Source organism: Colobus angolensis, unplaced genomic scaffold (assembly GCF_000951035.1).
Source record: "Colobus angolensis palliatus isolate OR3802 unplaced genomic scaffold, Cang.pa_1.0 Scaffold24, whole genome shotgun sequence".
In the NCBI taxonomy this organism is placed as follows: Eukaryota; Metazoa; Chordata; class Mammalia; order Primates; family Cercopithecidae; genus Colobus; species Colobus angolensis.
Genome location: NW_012115599.1, coordinates 12527431 through 12552635, shown reverse-complemented (window position 1 = coordinate 12552635; position 25205 = coordinate 12527431). Strand labels below are relative to the sequence as shown.

The window sequence follows — 25205 nt, the reverse complement described above, 5'->3', positions numbered from 1 at the left end:
TTTTTTGAGGCAGAGTCTCACTGGGTTGCACAGGCTGGAGTGCAGTGGTTGTGACCTCAGCTCACTGCAACCTTCGCCTCCCGGGTTCAAGTGATTCTCGTGCCTCAGCCTCCTCAGTAGCTGGGACTACAGGCGCCTGCCACCACGCCTGACTTATTTTTTTTGTATTTTTAGACAAGTTTCACCATGTTGCCCAGGATGGTCTTGAACTCTTGAACTCAAGTGATCCACCCGCCTCAGCCTCCCCAAAGTCTTAGGATTATAGGCATGAGCCACTGTGCACAGCACAGTTTGCTTTTTGAAAACAGCTTTATTGAAGTATAATTTGCAGAGCATAAAATTCACTCATTTTAAGTGTACAGTTTTATAATTGTGTAACCACCACAACCCAATTTTAGAACATTTCCATCACCCCCAAAATATCCCTGTACCCATTATCCTGTTTACTTTTTTATTCTATTCTGGACAGACATTTGGGTTGTTTCCAGGTTTTTTTGTTTGTTTGTTTTGTTTTTTTTCCCAATTTCAAATAGGGTTGCTGTGAACATCCTTGTACATGTCTCTTGGAATATATGTTTGAGAGTTTCCCAAGGGTTGTATTTCTGACAGTATAATTTCTAGATCATTAGGGTAGGCACAACTTCAACTTTACTAGATAATACCAAATTGTTTTGCAAAATGTTTGCACCAATTTGCAGTTCCATAAATGTGTAAGTTGTTCCACAAGATCCTTGGCTACACCTGAGATTGTTCTGTTTGGATTAGCATAGATCCTGCTTTGCTTTATGAGGGACAGGTGAGAAAACGAAGACTTAGAGAAAGGAGGAGACATTCAAATTTAGTGGAGTTTGGGGGTCCTATGTTTTAAGAGCTTTTCCTTGGCCATTAGCCCACTGCTTCACATTCATAACAAGGCCAGTCCTTAATCTCTCTTGCACTTTGCAAGGCATTATAGCAAAGTATCTAAGCCCGTGGACTTGGCAATCAGACTGCCTGGGTTCAGATCGTCTCCTTGCTACTTACTAATTATGTAATTATGGGCAAGTTATTCTTTGTGATTTAGTTCAGTCAGATGAGAATGATGATATTCCTTTGCATTGGGTTATTATGAATATTGATGTGTAAAGTGCTTGGAAGACTCCCTGGCAGTTAATTAGTTGTCTTTCTTGTCTTTCTTCGCAAAGGTACCTGCTTTCAGGAATCCTCAGCTTTGAAGACTGGCTACATCAGGCCAGCTGTGGGCCTTCGCTTTGAGGTGGGGCCTGGAGCAGCTGTTCGTTCCCCCTTGGCCTCACAAAATGGCTTCCTACATTTATTGCTTCATGGCTGTGACCTCGAGCTGCTCACTTCGGTGCTCAATGGCCTGGGGCCCTTCTTGGAGGATGAGGAGATCCCAGTGGTAGTCCCCATGCAGATTGAGCTTCTGAACTCCAGCATCACCCTAAAGGTGTGAGGAACCTTTGGTTTTTGCCAGTGTAAGGGCACACTGGTTTTTGCCGTGGACTTTGTCAAGCAAGGAAGCAGTGACACCTGTTAACCTCTTCCTTTTTCACTGTAAAATATGATGAGGATCAAGTGAAGAAATACTAATACACATTTGCATTCTCTGTCAGTGTTATAGTGGTACGTAAATGTGTGTTGCTATCAGAAAAGCCAGGGTTCAGGTGAGGAGACCTTGTCTGTACCCCTAACCCTGTCTTTGACATGCAGCATTACCACGTGGAAGCCATCAGGTTATTTGATCCTCAGTTTCACCATCTCTAGACGGGAGAATCTGCTATGCCTCTTAAACCTTCCAAGAATGTATGGAGAAACTGGCATAAAGCTGTTTCAAGCTGAATGATGGGAGCATGGGTTGTGTTAAATTGCTCTGAGCTGGTGGGGGGCATCATGTGGTTTCCCTCTTTCCTGCAGGATGATATCCCCCCCATCTATCCAACATCTCCAGGCCCCATCCCCATCACTCTGGCCATGGAACATGTTGTGCTGAAGAGGAGTGATGATGGTGTGTTCCACATAGGCGGTGAGTCAGGCTCGTCAGCCTGTTGGTTTCTCTGCCTCTTTTTTCTCCTAAAAGTGAATAGGTGACACCTAGGAACTGTTTGGGAGTTGGCAGCAATTTGTCACTTAGAACCTTTACTTGTTTTCTCTAGCTGCTGCTCAGGACAAACCATCAGCTGAAGTACTTAAAAGTGAGAAGAGACAGCCCCCAAAAGAACAGGTGTTTTTGGTGCCCACAGGAGAGGTTTTTGAACAGCAGGTGAGGACCTAACAGAACAGTACCTACCCATAACCCTTGGGGGCTATACTTGTGAAGCTGGTAAAACCCAGGGTTGGGGGGCAAAAAGGTTGCATGTGCTGCCTGCATGTGGGTATTTTGGGTTCCTGTCACCTAGCAGCGGCTTCTAGAAGTGCTGACTAGAGGATAAATGTCAGAAGCTGGAGAGGAATGGTTGCTGAGGACATACTGCACCTGCCAATGAACTATGAAGAGGGAATCAAGCTCTTAGAAAATAAATGATCATCTTGGCCGGGCGCGGTGGCTCAAGCCTGTAATCCCAGCACTTTGGGAGGCCGAGACGGGTGGATCACGAGGTCAGGAGATCGAGACCATCCTGAGCTACACGGTGAAACCCCGTCTCTACTAAAAAATACAAAAAACTAGCCGGGCGAGATGGCGGGCGCCTGTAGTCCCAGCTTCTCGGGAGGCTGAGGCAGGAGAATGGCGTAAACCCGGGAGGCGGAGCTTACAGTGAGCCGAGATCGCGCCACTGCACTCCAGCCTGGGCGACAGAGCTAGACTCAGTCTCAAAAAAAAAAAAAAAAAAAAAGAAAATAAATGGTCATCTTGATCATTTGATCATTGACTTAACTTGTGGATTTTTCTCCTTGAACTCTTTCTCCCTGTTCCCTTTCCTGGCTGATGTTGCAAGATAGTATTACCATATGTAACTGTGAACTACTTATTGTTCCTCAGGTGAAAGAACTGCCTATCCTACAAAAAGAACTTATAGAAACTAAACAAGCATTGGCCAATGCCAACCAGGATAAAGAAAAACTTCTTCAGGAGATTAGGAAATATAACCCCTTCTTTGAGCTCTGAAACCAGTGGCTCAGCCATCTGTGCCAAGGAGAGAGGCTATCACCAGCAGTAGCACCACCTAGGACAGAGGGCACTGTCCAATGCTGAATAAGTCACTACGGATGCCGGAGGGACTGGGGAGCACTCACTTCACTTGTGCTTTCCACTGGCTGTTCTTACTTGGATGGAGGACAAGGGCAAAGCATGACTGTATCCCAGGAAACTGGGGCGTGCCCTGTGTGTGGTACAAGCATCATGTCTTGCCTGTATAAAGCCTTTTGGCTCTCTGTGTACTAGGTGGAATCTTCTCAACACTGTAGGGCCATTTCACCTCATGGTTTCATGGCAGGGACATTTGCTTCCTTCACAAGCCTGTGTGAACAAGCAAAAGTACCCACCTCCTCGGTCACCCACAGAGCCACCAAAGATTCCATGTGCCAGAGTTTCCCATAGCAGACCTGTAAAGTCCTTGGCCTGAGCTTTGGCCATGGTAGTGGAGTGGAACAGGAAATAGCCCAGCAGAGGAGTGTGGGAGAAGGGGGCAGGAGAGATACAAGAATAAGGGAGACCTGGACTCTGCCTTTTTGGGAAAAGGAACCAAGCCCATATCAATTTGGCTGATAACACAATCAGACTTTTCCAGGTTAAGCTTCCTTTCTGTTATACTTTCATCATTGTGATGCTATGGTAGAAAGTAAACAACAGTAATGGCTCAGTCATTTAATCTTTCCCGTCTGTAATACAACTTATTTGAAATTTACATCAAGAAAAAATTTCTGACTCTGAGCTAGGTTGGTGGCATGATATGCCAGGGGTCAGTGGGGGAGCTTGCTTCTGAGCCCCCTGTTGTCCACCTGGAGTCCTGCTTGTCTTCCCCAGCTGTGCTGAATGGCTCTTCCGTCTCCCAGGGGTCCTTGGCACATCTGCTTTCCCAGCTCTGTGACCTTACCAGTTCTCTCCTCAGCACTTGGTGGTCTGGGAGCTAAAAATGTGTTTTAAACTTTTACATAAACAACTCAACCTGTTGCCTCTCACTTCCCTCCATCACTGTGGCTTTTCAAAATCATGTATTTTGACTCAAGTAAAAAAAACAAAAATCCTTCATCCCAGCTAGGTTTTGCCCTCTGCCCTATAAAATAGCTATTACCCTCTTTCTTTCCTTTGAATTCTTCTCCAATTCTATCCCTTCATTTATAGTGCCCTGTGATACACTTGAAGCTGTGTTGATTGGAGAGATGTTCATCAGTTAACTTACCTTTACTTGGCAAGATGGTAAAATAGTAATTTAGTGATGTTACTGAAGCCTTGACCATTCACCTTTCCATATTGAAGGAAAAGTGAAAAGGTTTCTTTTATGGGAAATTAAGCTTGACTTGCGTACTGTAGTTTAATGAGGATAAAAAGAAACATGTAATTGCAGTGGTGTTTACAACTAATAGATCACCACCAATCATAGATTTCTTTGTTCCTTCCCCACTCTCAACACTTCATTTGACTAGAAAGAAAAAATGTATTCACCAAGGAACAGGACCCAATTCAGACTTTTGTTAAGTTTCTTTACTAAGGCAATTTTTGAAACACCAGTTCCTATGGGATGGTGGGAATTTTTCATGCTTAAGAAATAGAGACTTAGGAACAAAGAAACATCTTTCTGGAGAAAATGCTAATGGGAAGTTACCTAAGGCTTGATGCTTGGTTCAACCTTATTTAAAATTTTTATAAATGACCTAAAAGTAGGATTTTACAGTGAAATCAAATGTCACTACTTCCAGGCAGTGAAAGGTAGACTAGAAGAGGTTTAAAAAATACAAAGCCAGCTGTGCGCGGTGGCTTACGCCTGTAATCCCAGCACTTTGGGAGGCCGAGGCGGGGAGATCACAAATTCAGGAGATCGAGACCATCCTGGCCAACATGGTGAAACCCCGTCTCCACTAAAAATACAAAAATTAGCTGGGCGTGGTGGCAGGTGCCTGTAGTTCCAGCTACTTGAGAGGCTAAAGCAGGAGAACCACTTGAACCCAGGAGGCAGAGGTTGCAGTGAGCCGAGATCACGCCACTATACTCCAGCCTGGCAACAGTGAGACTCCATCTCAAAACAAACAAACAAAAAAACACAAAACCACAGAAGGGTTACAATAAGCAGGGCTGAGAATACTCAGAAAACTGACAGGTGAGTTTCAACATAATATAAGGAAATGTATTTATGGAAGAATTATCAACTGATGTACCTGAACACTGTTAGAACTCAGGGAAGAAACTGAAGCATTGCTGAGGGGGAGGAGAGATCAACATGCTGCTGTGGCCAAAAGCGTAATTGCCCTGTGGGCATCATCAGGAAGGGCTTTAGGAGATAACAGAGAACAGAGCTTTATACAAAATCATGGATATGTCTTGATCGAATTATTTGTGTTTCTAGTGACCTTATTTACAAGATACATGATGAAGGGAGGAAAGGTCCAAAGAACAGCCAAAATTATCAGGGGGTGGAGGTATATCCATATGAGGACACATCTTTAAAATACAGACTCTATCCTGCAAAGATGAAAGCAGAGGGGAGTTAGATTAAATATCCAATCAAGAGCAAGGACCTGGTCCTGTACTACTAGCTCTAGGGCTCTATCTCATAGCCTTAGTAAAGAAAGCACTTCTCATAGCAAATCAGAAATGTAAGGAGCTCATTGTCTAAGAAGTGATGCCAGCAGACACTACACATGGGTGCAGGTTTATGAGGAATCCTTGCATGACAGCCTTCTACAAGGAATTAGAGAAAAGTAGGGCTACTTGGTAATATACAACTGAGAGGGTAACTGTGTCCCTCGACAAACTACTCCTTAGTGCCTCTTTCAAAGGCAGAATGTTGATCTGAATGGATCACTGGTCTTAAGTATGGCATCTCTAATGTTCTTGAAGGGGGAGGAAGGAGATCTGGTAGCTGGAAAATATTCCACCTTAGGCTCACCTGAATTGGTTTAAAATCATATTCTGATTCTCTTATCCTTTCCTCCCCTCACCCACCATATACCTCTGGCATCCCTCCATGCAAATAAAATGTTGAACAGGCATTTCTTGGTATACTTTTACCTACGCTTGTGCTTGTGGGCAGGGAGTAAAAACATATCCAGTAAGTACCAAGGCCAGCCTCTTAATGGCTGGAGCTCAGTTAGGTCTCTGGCTCTCTAAAGGAGTCCAGAGCTCTTGTCCATGTGACAAATGGAGTCTTAGAATTTCTAGCTTTCCTTATGTGCCAGCTTTGGCCATTGTGTCTTGAAATTCTCCCTCAGGAAATGTGATAGGGGTTATTATCCCATGGGATTTTAGTAAAAATCAGCTTGCCTAATTTCATATTCCTGTTCATAATGAAGAAATGTGAGGTGCTGGTAGTCCTCAGGATAAGTATAAAGGAAAATATGCAAGGAAAAAGCAGTGTCAGCCCTTTTGGACTGCTTATGATTTCTGCCTTAGAGCTACAAGACTTGGAATAAGAAATAACAATACCTCAAGAAAATGTTTGGAGAGATAGCACCACTGTCCCTCAAAGACTTCAGCCACTGCACATTACCAATTCAGCTGTGAAGCATTTACAACTATGTATTATCTGTGATGTCTACATTTCCTGTTTACATGCATGTGCTGGGTATATGCTTTAGTGTGTATGGACTAGAGTTTAAATCCTTTCTTTAACTGGGCTGCAAGGATGGCTATCAATCCCAAATTCTGTTTTCAACTCACTGGAATAATTAACCTGGTTTTCCTGATATAAAACAGGTGGGTTCTATTCACATGATGGCTGCTCTTTACCATACATTTCATCTGACCCTCATTTTGCCATGGGCTTCAACCTTTATGTCCGCTTTTTATGGTTCTGAAAGGAATGGCTCCCGTGTATGGAATATACAAGGGATAAACACCACCCCTCACATACCCGTGTAACTTAAATGCTTCCATTTAACTCAGATTACTTTTCCCTTAGTGGTAAACGGGTTGGGGGATGGGTGGTAGTGGAAAGAAGGTAGTTTGAAATACTGCCATAGTAATATGGGAACTTTTCATTCCAAACCTTTACCCTCGCTTTTTTTTTTCTCTCTCTTATTTAATATTTGCCTAAACTTCTAAAATCAGTTATAGTAAGATCATAAAACTATGGAAACAACTGAACTTTGGTACACAAGTTAGTTCCATGACATCTTGTTATTTGAGAACAGTAAAAGGTGTGTCACTGCCTCATGATTTGTCATAGTCATTACTAAGGGTTTCAGAGAGAAACTGGTGTGAAGCACTATCCTTTCAGAGACTAAGGCCTTTACCTAGTTGCTCCCCTACCTTCTGTCAGAATAGGAATATTCCCGTGCACCTCTGGGTAGGTATAGGTAGTAGCTATTGAATGGGGATTATTTTCCCCATGGCACAAGGGGAAACACTCCTGGATCACCTTTAACAGTGAGGCTTTGCTAAGTGGCCAGACTTGGGATTTGATCTTCCTCACTTGTTATTTATTAAGTTTCAGCCTTGTTCAGTATCTCTAACTGCCACAGATATAGTTCCTACGATTTCTAAAAAAATTCCTGTTAGAGCTGAGAGAGTATCTTTTTTGTCAGTTTATTAATTTTTGTTCAAGATGTAGCCTGAGTCTTAAAGCATTTCTTTGTGGAATGCCCCACTGAAGTGTCTTCTCCATTGGCTAAGTACATGTTTAAAGCCATGGGTTTTAATGTAAGATACTTTTAGTATCTAATTCTGTTTCCCCCACTGAGGGTGCTAAACAGAATTAGAATCTTTACTAAGACATGCTCAGGAAAGCTTCACAAGAGAACAGCTTCAAAATCCTTCTCCCTGTGTGACACTGAATGGTAGACAGGAAAGAATTCTTGGGGATTGCTAATTACATATCGTAGCCTTATTACTGCTAATCACTGTCAAAAAAGGTCACTTCATTCACCTCTATTTGAGGAAAACAATGAGAATGTATCTGATGAACTAGAATCCTGGTCAGTATTGGGAAATTTTAATGTTGCAATATCTAGTCAAACCTTGAGTGTACTGGTTCTGTGAACCACCTGAAAAAACAAATTAAATGTATTAAACCGTAATGGTTGTCGTGTATCTGTTGATAAGAATCTGAAATATATGGGCTTTTATATTGTTTATTTTCGTTTCACTCTTAGGGGGAGAAGATTATTACACTGTTTTTAACAGTGCTTGAAGTACTCTTTTATGAGATAAAAGTTTAATGGTTCTACTAGAAAAAGGACTCAAATTTTCACAAAATAGCCAAAACCAGTTGTATTGGAACACCAGGAAAGAATGACCAACTTCCCATTCCAACCAGCAAGACAGAAAATGAATACACCTAGGGCAAGTTGGAAAACAGTTTAATCATCACTCTGGTGAGAATCCACAGGAGAATCTTAAATGTTTACAAGCACCAATTATTCCACTATTCCTGCCATCGCCGCATCCTTCATGGCAGAGTATCACAAGTAAGTTTCTGGTTGTTTCATCTACTTAAAACCAGATGTAAGAAACAACCTGAGTCTTAGCAACTTCAGACTTCAATGTGAAACCATTAAAGCCCTCGACACTTTAGGAGGCTGAGGCAGGAGGACTGCTTGAAGCCAGGAGTTCACGACCAGCCTGGGCAACAAAGCAAGACCCTATCTCCATAAAAAATAAAAAGTCAGCTGGGCACAGTAGTGCGTGCCTGTAGTCTTAGCTACTCAGGAGACTGAGGCGGGAGGGTCACTTAAGTCCAGGAATTCAAGGCTGCAGTCATGCCGCTGAACTCCAGCCTAGGTGACAGAGCAAGACCCTATCTCAAACAAAACAAAACAAAACAAAACTCTCTTGGAAAGGTTTTCTCTCTGAAAGCAGTTCCCCTGTCCAGAAGATGCCTATGGCCCATACATCTTCCAACTGGCCAAGACAGTTAAATACTTCAAAATGCCCCCAAGAGGTCCCAAAATTTAGTCAAGGCAAGTATCAATCAGGCTACATACTTTCTAGGTGTGATAAATATCAGAGTTTTGAGAAAGATGTTAAAATCATCATGGAATTCTGGGAGGCCTGAGATACTAAAGCACCAGTGCAGACAGTCTTCTAGGAAGTCTGGAACCAATACTTCTTCTGTCAGTAATACAGGCCTTTCTAGACTTTGGTCTAGAAGAAGATGATTTTTTTGTGCTTCGAGTTAGGGATCTGTCCCTTTGACTTTAACCTTCTAACGGCTTCCCTCATATGTTTGGGTTGTAGTGGTGGCATTTCTCCCCACTTCTCACATACATCCAGTGCTAAACAGAGGGTAAGGAGAAAGTCTGATTATCATACAATAATTTATGAATCACATAATCCTTTTGAGTCCTGTAATTCTCGTTAACTTTTCTTAAGCTTGCTAAGGAAATAAACCAAAACATTTTTCCTTTTTAAGAGAAGATTTTTTTAGTATAACATCCCATAACAGGCTTTATCATAGACAACAGTTTAAAATATATTTCCTATAGGCCATATGCTGTGGCTCATGCCTGTAATCCCAGCAGTTAGGGAGGCCAAGGTGGGAGGATTGCTTGAGCCCAGGAGTTTGAGACCAACCTGGGCAACATGGCAAAACCTTGTCTCTACAAAAAAATTTGAAAATTAGCCAGGGGTAGTGGTGCGCACCTGTGGTCTCAACTACTCAGGCTGAGGCAGGAGAATCACCTGAGTCCAGGAGCTCACTGTTGCAGTCAGCTGTGATCGCATGATCAAGGCACTCTAGCCTGGGTAACAGAGTGAGACCCTGTCTCAAATAACTATATAAAAATAAAAATTAGCCAGGTGTAGTAGTGCATGCCTACGGTCCCAGCTACTTGGGAGGCTGAGGCAGGAGGATCCTTTGAGCCTAGGAGTTTGAGGTTGTAGTGAGCTATGATCACACCACTGTTACCATCTCATTTTGTACACCATCTAAATTTGTGATTTGTAAAAGGAAACAAAAAATATTAAAAGAAAAAATAAAGATCACGCCACTGCACTCCAGCCTGGGCGACAGAGCGAGACCCTGTCTCAAGAAATAATAATAATTTAACAGTATTGGCCGGGCGCGGTGGCTCACGCCTGTAATCCCAGCACTTTGGGAGGCCGAGACGGGTGGATCACGAGGTCAGGAGATCGAGTCATCCTGGCCAACACAGTGAAACCCCATCTCTACTAAAAATACAAAAAAATTAGCCGGGCATAGCGGCAGGCGCCTGTAGTCCCAGCTACTCGGGAGGCTGAGGCAGGAGAATGGCGTGAACCCGGGAGGCGGAGCTTGCAGTGAGCCGAGATCGCGCCACTGCACTCCAGCCCGGGGGGGGCAGAGCGAGACTCCGTCTCAAAAAAAAATAATAATAATAATAATAATTTAACAGTATCTATCTCCTGCTTAAAAAAATAAATTAAAAAAAAAAGATTTTACCAGAGTAGCAATGGGAAACAGCCAGGCTTTTTACTCAATAAAGGGGGCAGGCAGTTCCCAGGGATCACAACATTAGGGACAACTCACCATCCCACATAGGTCAGCCCTGTGATTGCTTTTCTTGTATCTTTACTTTTGGCAGCAGAAATGAGCAAAGTCCACTGCAGAAAATACAAAGTCTACTTCTGTCACCCTGGGCTGAGAAAGGAATCAGGGAGGGGATTTCCCAGATGGTTCCTTGCCATCTGTTATTGAAACTTGCAAGGAATAATGGTCATGTTCTCCTGAATACAGGGCTCCCCACTTGGTCAACTTCAAATGCAAATGAGAACTCCCACAGGTCCTTTAATAAGCTCCTTTGTATAGATATTCTTAAAAATAAGACCACCACAGGTACAATCCAGTATTTGTAACCAACACTACTCACCTTCTTCTACCACCTCCCCGACGAAAACCTTGGAAATACCAGACATAGCAATAACAACATTCTGAGAGACAGAGGTGCCAGTGATGGACTGGATCAGCTTGAAAGAAAGAGAAAGACTCCGTGACTACAATAGTCAAAGACTGGCTTTGGAACACAGTACCAAATAATTCACAGAAGAAGGTAAGATAATTGAGGTGCATTTTTTTTTCCCCACCTAAATAATCAACTGACTTGTCTAACACCTCACTTCAAATGCCAATGGACATGGCTCTTGAGTTCAGTTCTAAAACATGATGGAGATGAAGTGTGGTGGTCCATCCTTACCCTTTTGATGGCTGCCTTAGGGAAAGCTGAGCGGCGATACATTTCATAACGGTTCAGCTGCTCCTCAGAAAAAGAAGAAACCAGGATTCTAAACAAAGATCCAGGTAACTAAGTTAACTTGTAAGAATGAATACTAAAGATATTATTAAGTCAATAAAAGTCTCAGACAATTCAAAAATGAATTCTTAAGGGGTCAATGGCATTAGGCTTGGTGCCTTGAGGAATGAAGATAAAACACTTCTACTCCAAAGGAATTTGAGAAAACATAAAATAAAAACTTCTTTTCTTACCTGTTAACAAAAAGAACAACATTGGGTCACTGTATCATACTATACAGACTGTGTTTTCAGCAGTAGACTCTATCTCCATAACTCTACCTTACTGAATTTCATACTGATGGTAAAAATTTAATATACAAATTTATGATCAAACCAGTAGTTTTCAACATTAACAGATTTAGGAGAAATATCTGCAAAATATGTGGAAACAGTTAATACTCCTAATGTATAATTCTTTCAAACGAATAAAGGGGCCATATCAATTTTTGAAAATGAACAAAGTATATGAACAGGAAATTTACAAAAATACCAATGGTCAACCAACATGGGGGAAACATTATTAACTAAGGAAATATTTTCATAGATAACATTTTTCATAAATCAGACCACTATTAAAAAAAGAATGGTATTAGAATATGGGACACAAACTCACACATGCTGGCAGAGTGAACTGGAACACCTTTTTGGAGAGAAATTTGGAAATACATATGAAAAGCCTTTGAAAATGTTCATACTATTTGAATTAGCAATTATACCTCTAGGAATTTATCTTAGGAAGTAATGGACAAGTATGCAAAGATATGTCCAAAGATCCTCATCATAATGTCAAAAGTACAAATACCCAACCAGAACCACTATAGGGATTGGTTAAATTATAGTTCAACAACATAATGGGATTCAATTGTAGCCATTAAAAATTATGATTTATGAGCAAATTTACTGACATGAAAATATTTAGCTATACATATCAAACATCTAAAAAAACTTTGAAAAGGTACAGACCCAAACATTATACCCAACTATATACTTAGAGTGAACTCTGCGGGCTGATCACGAGGTCAGGAGTTCGAGACCAGCCTGGCCAACATGGTGAAACCCTGTCTCTACTAAAAAAACAAAAATTAGCCAGGCATGGTGGCGGGCGCCTGTAGTCCCAGCTACTCGGGAGGCTGAGGCAGGCAGATCACTTGAGGTCACGAGTTCAAGACCAGCCTAGCCAACATAGTGAAACCCTGTCTCTACTAAAAATACAAAAATTAGCCAGGCATGGTGGTGCATGCCTGTAGTCCCAGCTACTCGGGAGGCTGAGGCATGAGAATTGTTTGAACTCAGGAGGCAGAGGCTGCAGTGAGCTGAGATCACACCATTGCACTCCATCCTGGGCAACACAGTAAGACTCTGTCTCAAAAAAAAAAAAAACAAAAAAAAAACCCGTAATGTAATGTAACATAACATTAGAGATAGGGTTTCACTATGTTGCCCAGGCTGGTCTCAAACTTGGACCTCAAGAAATCCTCCCACCTTGGCCTTCTGAAATGTTGGGATTACAGGCGTGAGCCACCATGCCCAGCCATAATGTATTAATCGTTTTATTTTCTTTTGAGTTTATAAAAGAAAATTTAAATACCAAGAAAAATTTATTAAATTTGTGTGGTCAAGTGAGAGCCTTGAAATGGGGAATGATAAGAAAGTGACTTACTGCATCTTCTGAATCTCATCTTCATCTACTTTCTGCTTCTTCTCTTTCTTTTCTTTGGTATCTATTTTCAGTTTTTTGGCTGCAGGAGTAAGTAATGATGAGTCTTCCCTTTCAACTGTTGTTAAATCTGAGACATCCTGACTCTTGAGCTGGGAAGATGAAAGAAACTCTATTACATATTTGGCCTACTTTCGAGGCTTGGGCAAGGTAAGAAGACATTATCCTTATTACAAAACAATAAATCCATTTATTGAGTAGTTTTTCAGTTTTAGGCACTGACTGTACCATCAAGGATAAGATACAGTATCTCTCCTAAGGGAAGATTATGGCTCAGCGGTGGAAAGAAAACCTGCTAAATAATCTAGTTTTTCAGTTCGGCTATGAGCACAGCTCCAGTATCTGTTTACAAGGGTGATGAAATGCCAAGGATCGTGAAAACCACTCTCCCTCTGGGCCCACTCTTCTGACCGTATTCTTTAGAGGGGATGTCAGCAAAGTCCCCTCCATCCAGCCGGCTCTTCTGCTTCCAGATCTATACATCTCTTTACTGCTGATGATTCCATATGGAAAGAATATTAAAAAGGAGGCCTCTTCTCATTAAAACAGTGTTTATTTCAATTTGCTCTTTTGTTCTTATCCTTCAATCCTACTGTTTTATGCAAATGTTTATTTCACATTACTAGTCTTTTTGAAGATAGGTTTGTCTCTTATTATTTATATCTCTCCCCCATCAGCATTTAACACAATTTTACTTATGCTGGATGTTTAATAAATGCCTGTTTAAACCCCATTAAAAGGTAGGCAAAGACACTTCTCAAAAGAAGACATACCTGTGGTCAAAAATCATATGAAAAAAAGCTCAGCATCACTGATTAGAGAAATGCAAATCAAAACCATAATGAGATACCGTCTCATATCAGTCAGAATGGCTATTATTCAAAAGTCAAAAAATAACAGATACTGGCAAGGTTGTGGAGGCAAAGGAAAGCTTTTAAACTCTTGGTTGGAGTATAAATCAGTTCACCATGGAGGAAGGCAGTATGACAATTCCTCAAAGACCTAAAGACAGAATTACCATTTGACCCAGCAGTCCCATTACTGGGTATATACCCACAGGAATATAAATTGTTCTATTATAAAGATACATCCACACTTATGTTCATTGCAGTGCTATTGACAATAGCAAAGACATGGAATCAACCTAAATGACCATCAGTGATAGACTGGATAAAGAAAATGTATTTTCCAGTATACACCATGAAATACTATACAGCCATAAAAAAGAAGGAGATCATGTCCTTTGCAGGGACATGGATGGAGCTGGAGGCCATTATCTTTAGCAAACTAATGTGGGAACAGAAAACCAAATACTGCATGTTCTCACTAATAAGTGGGAACTAAATGATGAGAACACATGGACACATAGAGGGGAACACACATTGGGGTTTATGGGAGGGTAAAGGGTGGCAGGAGGGAAAGGATCATGAAAAATAACTAATGGATACTAGGCTTAATACCTGGGAGATGAAATAATCTATACAACAAACCCCTATGACACACATTTAGTTATGTAACAAAACCTGCACATCCTGCACATGTACCCCCTGAACTTAAAAAACTGCCTGTTTATAACAATAAAAATCAAATCCAAACTTCACCCCCTCTGACTTAATGTAGAACCGTAAGTATACTACAAAACTCATTAATGAGATTTAACTTGTCCCTAAAGAGGAATTCAAATTTAAACTCATACAGGAATATGGGGATAGATGGGATTAAGGTAGTCTATCTGTGACAATCTTTTCAATTTCTTTTTACTTACCGATTTATACAAGTTTTCTAACTTCTTTGCGCTTCAAGTTTGGTGGTTTGTATTTTCTTTAAAAATTCACCTGTTTTTCTCAGATTTTCATTTATTTGGCCTAAACTTCAACACTAAATGTCTTTATAGCTTTAAAGATCTCAATATTAGTGCCTATAGCCTTTCATATTTTGTAATGTACATTTACATTTTAAGTAATCAGGTTTTAATTTTATCATTTATGTTTTTTAACGTGCTAATTCATTAGTGTCTACTTGTATCCTTATTAACTCCTTGTTCCTACACTCTTCTGATTTATTTTGTTCTTTATCTGTTGTTTTTTGTTTGTTTGTTTGTTTGTCTCTTGGAGTCTCGCTCTGTCGCCCGAGCTGGAGTGCAGTGGCCGGATCTCAGCTCACTGCAAGCTCCGCCTCCCGGGTTTACGCCATTCTCCTGCCTCAGCCTCCCGAGTAGCTGGGACTACAGGCGCCGGCCACCTCGCCCGGCTATTTTTTTTGTATTTTTTAGTAGAGACGGGGTTTCACCGTGTTAGCCAGGATGGTCTCGATCTCCTGACCTCGTGTGATCCGCCCGTCTCGGCCTCCCAAAGTGCTGGGATTACAGGCTTGAGCCACCGCTCCCGGCCTGTTTGTTTGTTTTTTCCCCAGACTCACCCTGTTGCCCAGGGTGGATCATAGCTCACTGCAGCCTCAAGTGATCCTCCTGTGTCAGCCTGCCAGGTAGCTAGGTCTGTAGGTGTGACCCACTCCACTAGGCCCTTTTTCTGGTCTCTTGAGTTAGGTACTTATTTGCAGTATCTTCTGGTTGTTAATAAAAATATGTAAGGCTATACATTTTTCTTTAAATAAAGCTTTGGTCAAATCCCATGTAATTTGATAAAGTGTTCTATTAATTTCTTTAGTCTAAAGGCTATTTAAAAAATAGTTTAAAATTTCCAGGGGGTTCTTTTTTGGTGGGGGAGAAGCTTTTTGTAGTTAATTTCAAGTTTAACGCATTGCATTAACAAGATGTGGCCTGTTATGATTTCTACTTTTAAGAATTCATATTTTTCTTCATGGTCTAGTACATGATTGATTTTTAAAAGTGTTTCAGAAACAACATAATTTTATCCTCTGTTCGGTGCAAATTTATATATGTAGTGAGCTCTCTAGTGTACCAAGCTAATTATTCAAATCCTTGCTGTCCTTGACACCTGTTTTAAAGTTTCCTTCTTGGCCAGGCATGGTGGCTCCCACCTGTAATCTTAGCACTTTGGGAGGCTGAGGCGGGAGGATTACTTGAGCTCAATGAGTTGGAGACCAGACTGGGCAATATAATGAGACCTTGTCTCTACCAAAACAATATTTAAAAAACCTGTAGCTGGCCAGGTGTGGTGGCTCATGCTTATAATCCCAGAACTTTGGGAGGTTGAGGCAGATGGATCACGAGGTCAGGAGTTCAAGACCAGCCTGGGCAACTTGGTGAAACCTCGGCTCTACTAAAAATACAAAAATTAGCTGGGCACAGTGGCACGTGCCTGTAATCCCAGTTACTGGGGAGGTTGAGGCAGGAGAATCACTTGAGCCTGGGAGGCAGAGGTTGCAGTAGGCCGAGATTGCGCCATTGCACTCCAGCCTGGGCAACAGAGCGAGACTCCATCTCAAAAACGAAACAAAACAAAACAAAAACTTCAGCTGAGCGTGGTGCAGTATGCTTGCAATCCCAGTTACTGGGGAGGCTGAGATAAGAGGGTTGCTTGAGCCCAGGAGGCAGAGACTGTGCCACTGCACTCCAGGCTGGGTGACAGAGTGAGACCTTGTCTCAACAAACAAAAACTGCCTTAAAGGAGCTTGCAGTGAGCCAAGATCGCACCACTGCACACTCCAGCCTGGGCGACAGAGCGAGTACTCAGTCTCAAAAACAAAAACAAAAACAAAAAAAGAAATCTGCCTTAAAATACTTTTGTCAAATGTTTTCTTTTTCTTTTTCTTTTTTTCGAGACGGAGTTTCACTCTGGCACCCAAGCTGGAGTGCAGTGGTGCGATCTCCGCTCACTGCAACCTCTGCCTCCCAGGTTCAAGCGATTCTTGTGCCTCAGCCTCCTAAGTAGCCGGGATTACAGGCGCCTGCCACCATGCCCAGCTAATTTTTGTATTTTTAGTGACCTCAGGCGATCCACCCACCTCTGCCTCCCAAAGATTACAGGCGTGAGCAACCGCGCCTGGCAAAATTTTCTCTTTTTCTAAAAGTTCTTACTTTATACATTTTTATGCAACTTTATGCTCTGAAAGGCTATTTCCATCTAATCTACTGTTCACCCCACGATCTCTTAAATCCCTTCTAGCTCTAAGACCCCAAGATTCTACTTCTAGAAATGTAATCCAGAGAACGATGAGTTTCTGGTCCTTACCAATGTTCAGCTAGGCAACACTGCTGAACTCTCTGTAGCATAAAAACACCAGACCCAACTGATGGGTCCCTGATCACCGGGTGCTGTGGCTCATGTCTGTAATCCCAGCACTTTGGGAGGCCGAGGCGGGCGGATCACGAGGTCAGGAGTTCGAGACCAGCCTGGCCAACATGGTAAAATCCCGTCTCTACTAAAAATACAAAAATTAGCCGGGCATGGTGGTGTGAGCCTGTAATCCCAGCTACTTGGGAGGCTGAAGCAAGAGAATCGCGTGAACCCGGGAGGCGGAGGTTGCAGTGAGCCAGAGATCGCGCCATTGTACTACAGCCCGGGCGACACTTTTACAGAGTTACAGGTTAAATTGTGTTCGATTTAACCTGTAACTCTATAAAAGTCTATCTCCCTTTGACAGGTTTGATCGACCCTCCTTCCTATAAAGAAAAAAAGTTGTCTTAACATCTAAGAGGAACCATATTGCCGTGAAAGGGGTGCTACGAATCCTGGGTTTTAGCTCTTGCGCTACGTCTCAGTGTGCCACTGGATCCCAGTTTCCTCACCACCAAAGCCAATAGGCTATTAAAACTCCCTTAGAAGTAGCTTTAATCCCTAAAGACAAGACTAAAAATATTAACGCAGTGCTTGAGCCTCTGGAACCGAACTAGTACTGGAGTTCTGTTTGGTCGTCCGCTCTCTTCCCCCTCAAGATTAACCATCTGGAGGGAGTTCCGGTGAGTTCGAGGTCTCGTAACTTCGGAGGGACTAAACAGAAGCCCTGCAAGCACCCAGCAACACAATCTCCGGGTATTCCTTCAGCCTCATCAATACATCTCTTCCTACCTCGCCTTCCTCCGCTGCAGCTTCTTTCAAGTCCGCATCGACGTCTCCGTCAGTTTCCTCTGGGATTCCATCCGTGTCAGTAGCCCCCGGGTCCCCGGACGCAGCGGCCGTCTCATCCGACTCCCCTGTCTCTCCACCTTTGTCGGAGGGCGACTCGCGGGCATCGTCCATCACGGATAGGATTGGAGGGGAGAGGAGATCGCGGCGATGTCTGAGGCAGAAGCTCGGAACCCCGAGCTGCACAGGACAGGATCTTACTTCCTGTCGTCGCGCAGCGATGACATCACCCCTACGGCTCTCCTGAGGGGTCATTTTGAGGCGCGCGTAGAGGACTAGAGGACTCATTTTAACTTTGGTTTGGCGACAGTGGGAAGCGGGAAAATTGGACGTAAAGAGCTCAGACTCCTAGCTAGGAAACCAGCACTTGTGAAGGAGTGCAGTTTTGTTTACTAAATAACTTTTTCCTTTTCGCCTGTCTAAAAATTCAATGCCAGTTAATCCCTTCGTTAACCCCTCAGAGTAAAGTTGGGGGACCGGGAGAAAACTCAGTTCCGTTGTATGGCGGTGTCGTGGAATGAGGCTACCCGGGATTGGTAAACTTTCAGGCAAGGACTCAACCTTGTGTATTTCAACTGGCCCGAAACCGCGGGTCTGTGTGTATATGGAATTGCTAGCATTTCCGCTCCATTCCGCAAGCACCTTAACAACAAAAAGTCATATAGCTTGAGCAGAATTTATCCAATTCATTTATTCATCCACAACTATTGACTGCGTACTTCGATTTAGAAACAGTGCTAGTACCAGGGAACAAAACACACATAGTTTATATCCAATTAAATGATTTTTTTTCAGTTCGCAAGTATTCAAGATTGAGGTTTGTTTCTACAAGTCTGACACTTTTCTATCATTTTGGTTAATCTTACCAAAACTAAGAGGAAAGCCTAAAGACAGGAAGGTGTCTCCTTTGAACGTTTCACTTTAATGAACTAGTTCATGTACTGGGAGGATGAAGTGGTGAGGATATTTCTATTTTAAAATTTTCTTCTCTTCCCTCATAGAGATACGAGGGTGAGGGCGTTTTATTCACCTAGGTATGACTAGGTCCCAGCACCTATTACATATTTAATTTATGCGTGCTTAAAGAATGGCCTTGGAAATGTAGGTGCGCGTTACCATATTTATCTCTTTGTTTCTACGCTGCCTGGACGAATTGCCGTATTTCCTGTCCCGGGAGCTCCCAAAACGTTTGGGGAAGGAGCGCACTTCGGGAGGCGCGTACAGGTGGGCCTGTTTGTCCCTTTCCACCTATATAATGGGGGCCCACAAGGCGCTGTCCCCATACCCCGAGAGGCCTGTCTCGGCACAGCAAAATCCACCTGCGCTGGTCCGCGGAGCCCCGCCCAGCTAGGTGAGCTAGGGGGCGGGGCGCGGGGGCGCGGTGACGCGTGACGCCGGATCCCGGAAGTGACGCGCTCGTGGGGAAAAGGCAGGGAGGGGGGTGGTGTCCCCAGCCGGTTTGGGGGGTGCGTTGCCCGGAGACGGAAAGTTTGGGAGCCCGAGCAGGCTCGGCTGCAGCCCCGGGGAGGGAGGTCCAGTGGGTGGCGGCCTTGGGGATGGGGAAGGAGCAGGAGCTGCTGGAGGCGGCCCGCACCGGGCACCTCCCGGCGGTGGAGAAGCTGCTGTCCGGGAAGCGGCTCTCCTCTGGCTTTGGGGGCGGCGGCGGCGGCGGCGGCGGCTCTGGGGGCGGCGGCGGCGGCGGCCTCGGCTCTTCCAGCCACCCCCTCTCCAGTCTGCTCAGGTGGGTACGCGCCGGGTGGGTACTGCCCCTGCCTGCAGACCCCTTCTCCCCCACCGGTCTCTTGGGTCTCCAGAGAGATCGGGGGTCCTGAGACTCGGGCGGGGTGGGCTTGTGGCGTGCCCGGGGCGAGGCAGGCGGCGCGCGGGTCAGGATACCGGAGGGCGCGCGGGTCCGAGTCCACGCTGCTCCGGGCTCGCCTGGTCTCCCGTTCTGAGCCGGCTGCGAAGAATAGTGGGAGTGCCCAGGTGGCAGCCTCCGCCGCATGGCACAGCCGGGCTTCACCCTCGCTCGCTACAGGGTCCCAGCTGTCGTAGCTCACAAAAGCCAATTTGGAGCAAATATGTATATCATATATATACATATGCTGTCCCTCACCTCCTGCAGAAACTCCCACGCCTTGTAGAATCTCGAGGCTCCTCTGGAGGAAATTCTATTGATTTTCTTCTCTTAGGAACTTGGAACCTTCCACCAGGCTACGCAGGACCTTGCTCCCCCCCCCTCCCCCGCCCCAGACGGAGACTTGTCCTATCACCCAGGCTGGAGTGCAGTGGCGCGATCTCGGCTCACTGCAACATCCACCTCCCGGGTTCAAGCGATTCTCCAGCGTCTGCCTCCCGAGTAGCTGGGATTACAGGCGCCCGCCACGACACCCGGCTAATTTTTGTATTTTAGTAGAGACGGGGTTTCACCATGTTGGCCAGGCTGGTGTCGAGCTCTTGACCTCACGATCCGCCCGCCTCGGCCTCCCAAAGTGCTAGGATTACAGGCGTGAGCCACCGCGCCCGCCCCCTCGCTTTTGTTTGTATTAAAATTGCCTCTGGATTTATCATTTTCAAGATGTTCGTCTTCGAGCCTCTCTTGTGCTTGAAGTTCAAATTGTAGTTCCTTGTAGTGAACCTTATTGAATTAGTCTAAGTGGCATATGCAGGATTCATCCGGGGGCTTATTCATCTAGAAATAAAGGCAGAGAGACTTGTTTAGGAAACCGAGGAATGCTGTAAACTTTTCCAAGGTCTGTTGTTAAATGCTTCAATCTGGAGCTGTAAGGATCGAGGGGAAAAGATCAGTTTTGTGTGGCTTCGAAGGGGGATTGGAGGTGCTTTGTCAGTGTGAGTTAAATGTGTTGGTTCAGCAGCGCTTTCATAGCCTGATTTCTTTTTCCTTCCTTGTTCTTTTGAGGTTTTTAAGAAGTGGAAGTTCATTTAGAAATGGCTTCGTTAGCTTTTGTTCCCCATTACTTTATGTAACTTCAGTTTGAGTGAGCTTGGACCACAGAAGCCTAAGGCGCTAATAAATTGTTATTATTAGATATTAAGCACTGAGTACCAACCCGGGTCTTTACAGGAAGATTTTAAAAGCAATATAAGTAGGTACTTAAGATTTGTTGAAGAAATAAAAGTATCGATTGGAGGACAATAAATTTCTTAATAAATGGATAGTGGATGGTATCACTCACTGTAATTGCTAGCAGCTCAGAGAACAGAGATATCATTTAGGGATGGAGTGGAGGTCAAGGCTTCTAAAAGGAGGCAGACTTAAGCTGGTCTTGAAGGATGTGAGGATTTGGGTAGGTGAGCTATTATGGGCATGTTCCAGGTGGGTACCCCATGATCAGAGGCACAGAAATGAGAACGGAAACTTATTTGGTGCTCCTGAGGCAACAGAAGAAGAACTTCCTGCCTGGACCCTTGAGAGGCTGGGCATAATAAAGGTAAATAATAATGGATGGGTATACTTCCATATATCATGTTTATATTCTCAATCCCTAGATCAGTGCCTGACAACTTACAGGTGTTCAATAAATGTACAGTGAATGCATGAATTGGGTTTTGGATCTTACCTGGATTTGCCACTCTGCAGTTCTGATGTCTGAAAGGCGACAAGACTGTACAGGTTTGGGGATGCCTCTGTCTTTAATGAGTTGATGACATAGCATTTGGAGATTTTCCAGAGATATCTTAACCCTCAGCATATCCTGCTAAAGTGAGAAGTTTCTTACATCTCCCACCTTCAAGTACAGGTCAAATTATTCCTTTTTTTTTTTTTTTTTCTGCAACTTCTGCCTTCCTGGGTTCAAGCGATTCTCCTGCTTCAACCTCCCAAGTAGCTGGGACTACAGGCACGTGCCACCACACCCAGCTAATTTTTTGTATTTTTTGTAGAGATGGAGTTTCACCATGTTAGCCAGGCTGATCTCAATTTCTTGACCTCGTGATCCGCCCACCTCGGCCTCCCAAAATGCTGGGATTACAGGCGTGAACCACCGTGCCCAGCCTCAGGTCAAGTTATTCTTGGTGCACTCACTCAGAGACTGTTGAAATTCTGCTGAGGATTTAACTGCCATGTAGTTAATATAGTTAAGCAATACTAGGAGACCTGTTGAGCACAGTGCTTCTACTTTGGGCCTCTTGCTGATGTGTCCTGTCTCTGCCATAAAACGTGGGTGTTAACTCTCTGTTCGCCAGAGTTAGAGAGCTGGCTCCCCTTGACTTTCTTCTGTGTCTTTTGTAGAGAGGGTAAATGCCTAAGAGCTTCCCAACTTCTCATTCCTGTGACTTCTAGGGGCAGGGAGGATCTGGAGGCACTAGTTACACTAATTAGAGGTGACTCTGATTAAAGCTAATGAAAGATTTCTGAGTAAATGAGACCATGCCTAGGTCAGCATGTCCTCCCTTTTTAGATTTGGGCATAGTAAAGGGTAGGTTACCTCTACCCCCAACCCTCTCTCCCCTGAAGACCCTGGATTATTTAATGAGAGCTGTGGAATCATAGCTTCAGATTTGGCCTTTGTATTAGCTGCCATATTCTACTCCTACTTGTACTGCCAACTGTAACTTGCCTTTGTCCAGGTGTTTGAGTAATGAAGTAAAGCTGGCAGGAATAGGAGCTTACAGTTGCAGTGGAATAATTGTTCCAAACCGCGTATGTGTTTGTGTATTCACCTGTTTATGTTCCCCCACCCCATATTCCACAAAGGCTTTGTGTTTATTCTTAAGCTACAAAATGCCCTCTTTTACCCATCCCTTTTCCTCTACACAGCTTGGGCTTAGGTTTTAACTTCTTAAAGCCCTTCCTAATGACCCTAATACACACAGATCTCTCAGGCTTCCACGTCTTTGGAGCACATCGTCTGTGGTGTACTTTGCTTGCCTAGCTTTCACAGCTGATTGCTTTGGCCTGTCAGAATAATGTTTACATGTAGTAACCTTCACTGCTTGATACTATACCTGAGAACCAGAAAGTCAGCAAAGACTTTCTACTAGAAAAAAATGTTGTTATAAACTTTGTTCTTCCAGCTTTCCTTATTTACTGGATATTTATTCAGAGACAGTATAGCATTATATTTAAGACCACTTGTTCTTGTGTCAGACTTCCTGGATTCACATTCCACTGCCACCACTCACCAGCTGCTTGACATTATTCAGGTTAACCACTTTGATACTCAATTTCTGCATCTGTAAAATGGGGATAATACTATCTGCCTTATAGGTGTCATCTTAGATAATGTGTGTAAGGGACTTACCATAATTCCTGGCATATTCTAAGTCCTCAATCTCAGTCATCCTCAGTTCAGCACATACAGTTTTGCTGTGTTGCACCTGTTCTGTGCAAAGTACCATGCCAGACACATTATTTATTTTTATTTTTGTAGAGCTGAGGTCTCACTATGTTGCCTAGGCTAGTCTCAAACTCCTGGGCTCAAACTATCTTCCTGCCTCAGCCTCCCAAAGTGCTGGGATTACAGATGTGAGCCACAGTGCCCTGCCTGACACATTTTAAATGGTGTTTTTTCATGCTTGGGGATCTGTTTTCCAATCATGGCAGATTAGAAAGAGTAAATAAGGGAGAGGAATCATTCATATACCCAGTGTTTACCTATGATGTACTTTGTGCCAGGCCAAGTGATTGCTAGATGCACTGCAAAATATGTCTGAGACCTGGGACATTGTAGGTGCTCTATCAGAATTAGGCCCTCTCTTCACACATTTTCTGTTCCCTTACAGAGTTTATAGTAGTATGATATGTCTGCGTCACAGGTCAACAAAAAGGAGACAGAGAAAGCATACAAATTTAGCATAATTTATCCTACCTTCTGGCTGTTTGAAGCTATTAACATAGGTGTATATAGCCCTATATACCTATGTAAGCCCCAAGCATCAGTTTACTTTATCTTTGTGCTATGATTTATGTTTATTATGACTGGTAACCATCAAATAAAGATTAAATTATGTTCAATATATCTTGTTAGTGAAAGAAGAAAAATACATAGTTTTCTATCCAAAATGGTTTAAATATAATTTTTGTTACTTAAAAGGATAAGCAATAGATTATCCAGAAAGCACAGTTATCCAAAATGTCTAGGCTTACAGAGGCTCTGGATTGCATGGATTATACTTTATATAATACTAACTCATTTTCTGATTGTTTAATGGATGCATGCCTTTGGTCTATACCTTGGGAGCTTGGGACAGGCATTCTATCAAACTTCTTAACTTACAGTATTTTTTAGCTCTGGGGACGTAGCAGGCACTCAAATTCTCATGTAACAAGAGAGTTTGCGGCCGGGCACGGTGGCTCAAGCCTGTAATCCCAGCACTTTGGGAGCAGGAGATCAAGACCATCCTGGCTAACACGGTGAAACCCCGTCTCTACTAAAAAATACAAAAATCTAGCCGGGTGAGGTGGCAGGCGCCTGTAGTCCCAGCTACTCGGGAGGCTGAGGCAGGAGAATGGTGTGAACGCGGGAGGCGGAGCTTGCAGTGAGCTGAGATCCGGCCACTGCACTCCAGCCTGGGCGACAAAGCAAGACTCCGTCTCAAAAAAAAAAAGAGAGTTTGCTATGTTTAGAGTTATAGTGAAACACTGATTTTCAAAAAGGAAACTCCTGTATAAGAATATAGTAAGATTTGGTTAAAAGTAAATTATATCAACTAAAAGGCCAAAAATGTTAAAACCAATCATGGCAGGGCACAGTGGTTTGCCTCTGTAATCCCAACACTTTGGGAGGCTGAGGCAAGTGGATCACTTGAGCCCAGGAGTTTGAAACCAGCCTGGGCAACATGCTGAAACCTGATCTCTACAAAAAATACAAACATTAGCCGGGCGTGATGGTGTGCACCTGTAGTCCCAGCTACTGGGGAGGCTGATGTGAGAGAATTGCTTGAATCTGGGAGGTTGAGGCTGCAGTGAGCCAAGATTGTTCCACTGCATTCCAGCCTGGGTGACAGAGCCAGACCACATGCCCCCACCACCACCCCCTGCAAAAAAAAAGAAAAAAGAAAACCAGTCACGGCCGGGCGCGGTGGCTCAAGCCTGTAATCCCAGCACTTTGGGAGGCC

General features: G+C 43.6%; 3 protein-coding genes across 6 annotated transcripts in view; 2 read left to right on the top strand and 1 right to left on the bottom strand.

Moving 5' to 3' along the window:
• The window catches only part of UHRF1BP1 (UHRF1 binding protein 1), an 85943-nt gene extending 77778 nt beyond the window's left edge, over nucleotides 1-8165 (top strand). The window contains exons 18-21 of the mRNA XM_011945403.1: nucleotides 1185-1447; nucleotides 1915-2023; nucleotides 2154-2260; nucleotides 2978-8165. Of these exons, the coding sequence (XP_011800793.1) occupies nucleotides 1185-1447; nucleotides 1915-2023; nucleotides 2154-2260; nucleotides 2978-3103 (605 nt within the window). The 3' untranslated portion in view covers nucleotides 3104-8165. The remainder of the gene's footprint in view (nucleotides 1-1184; nucleotides 1448-1914; nucleotides 2024-2153; nucleotides 2261-2977) is intronic.
• Nucleotides 8166-8434: 269 nt separating this feature from the next.
• On the bottom strand, nucleotides 8435-18365 carry TAF11 (TAF11 RNA polymerase II, TATA box binding protein (TBP)-associated factor, 28kDa). 3 transcript variants are annotated; one of them, XM_011945405.1, is made up of 6 exons: nucleotides 18069-18365; nucleotides 13021-13169; nucleotides 11263-11350; nucleotides 10939-11035; nucleotides 10599-10709; nucleotides 9282-9366 (listed from the first exon to the last, which is right to left on the bottom strand). In XM_011945405.1, the coding sequence occupies exons 1-5, from the start codon at nucleotides 18237-18239 to the stop codon at nucleotides 10612-10614; spliced, it is 603 nt and encodes a 200-aa protein (XP_011800795.1). In that variant the 5' UTR covers nucleotides 18240-18365; the 3' UTR covers nucleotides 9282-9366; nucleotides 10599-10611. The 3 variants fall into 3 exon arrangements, with proteins under 3 accessions (XP_011800796.1, XP_011800794.1, XP_011800795.1); XM_011945404.1 differs by lacking the exon at nucleotides 10599-10709 and having other exon boundaries at nucleotides 8436-9366; XM_011945406.1 differs by lacking the exons at nucleotides 10599-10709; nucleotides 10939-11035 and having other exon boundaries at nucleotides 8435-9366.
• Nucleotides 18366-19543: 1178 nt separating this feature from the next.
• Nucleotides 19544-25205, top strand: part of ANKS1A (ankyrin repeat and sterile alpha motif domain containing 1A) — a 200045-nt gene continuing 194383 nt past the window's right edge. For both annotated transcript variants that reach the window (XM_011945402.1, XM_011945400.1), the window contains exon 1: nucleotides 19544-19866. In XM_011945402.1, the coding sequence (XP_011800792.1) occupies nucleotides 19682-19866 (185 nt within the window). In that variant the 5' untranslated portion in view covers nucleotides 19544-19681. The remainder of the gene's footprint in view (nucleotides 19867-25205) is intronic.

Excerpts from the sequence above, each read along its gene's own strand:
- TAF11 (XM_011945404.1), bottom strand. The coding sequence starts at position 18,239 with ATGGACGATGCCCGCGAGTCGCCCTCCGACAAAGGTGGAGAGACAGGG. Across the intron at positions 11,351-13,020 it reads GATGAGATTCAGAAGATGCA|AATCCTGGTTTCTTCTTTTT; the intron begins GTAAGTCACTTT and ends ATCTTTGTTTAG. Across the intron at positions 11,036-11,262 it reads CTAAGGCAGCCATCAAAAGG|CTGATCCAGTCCATCACTGG; the intron begins GTAAGGATGGAC and ends CTTTCTTTCAAG.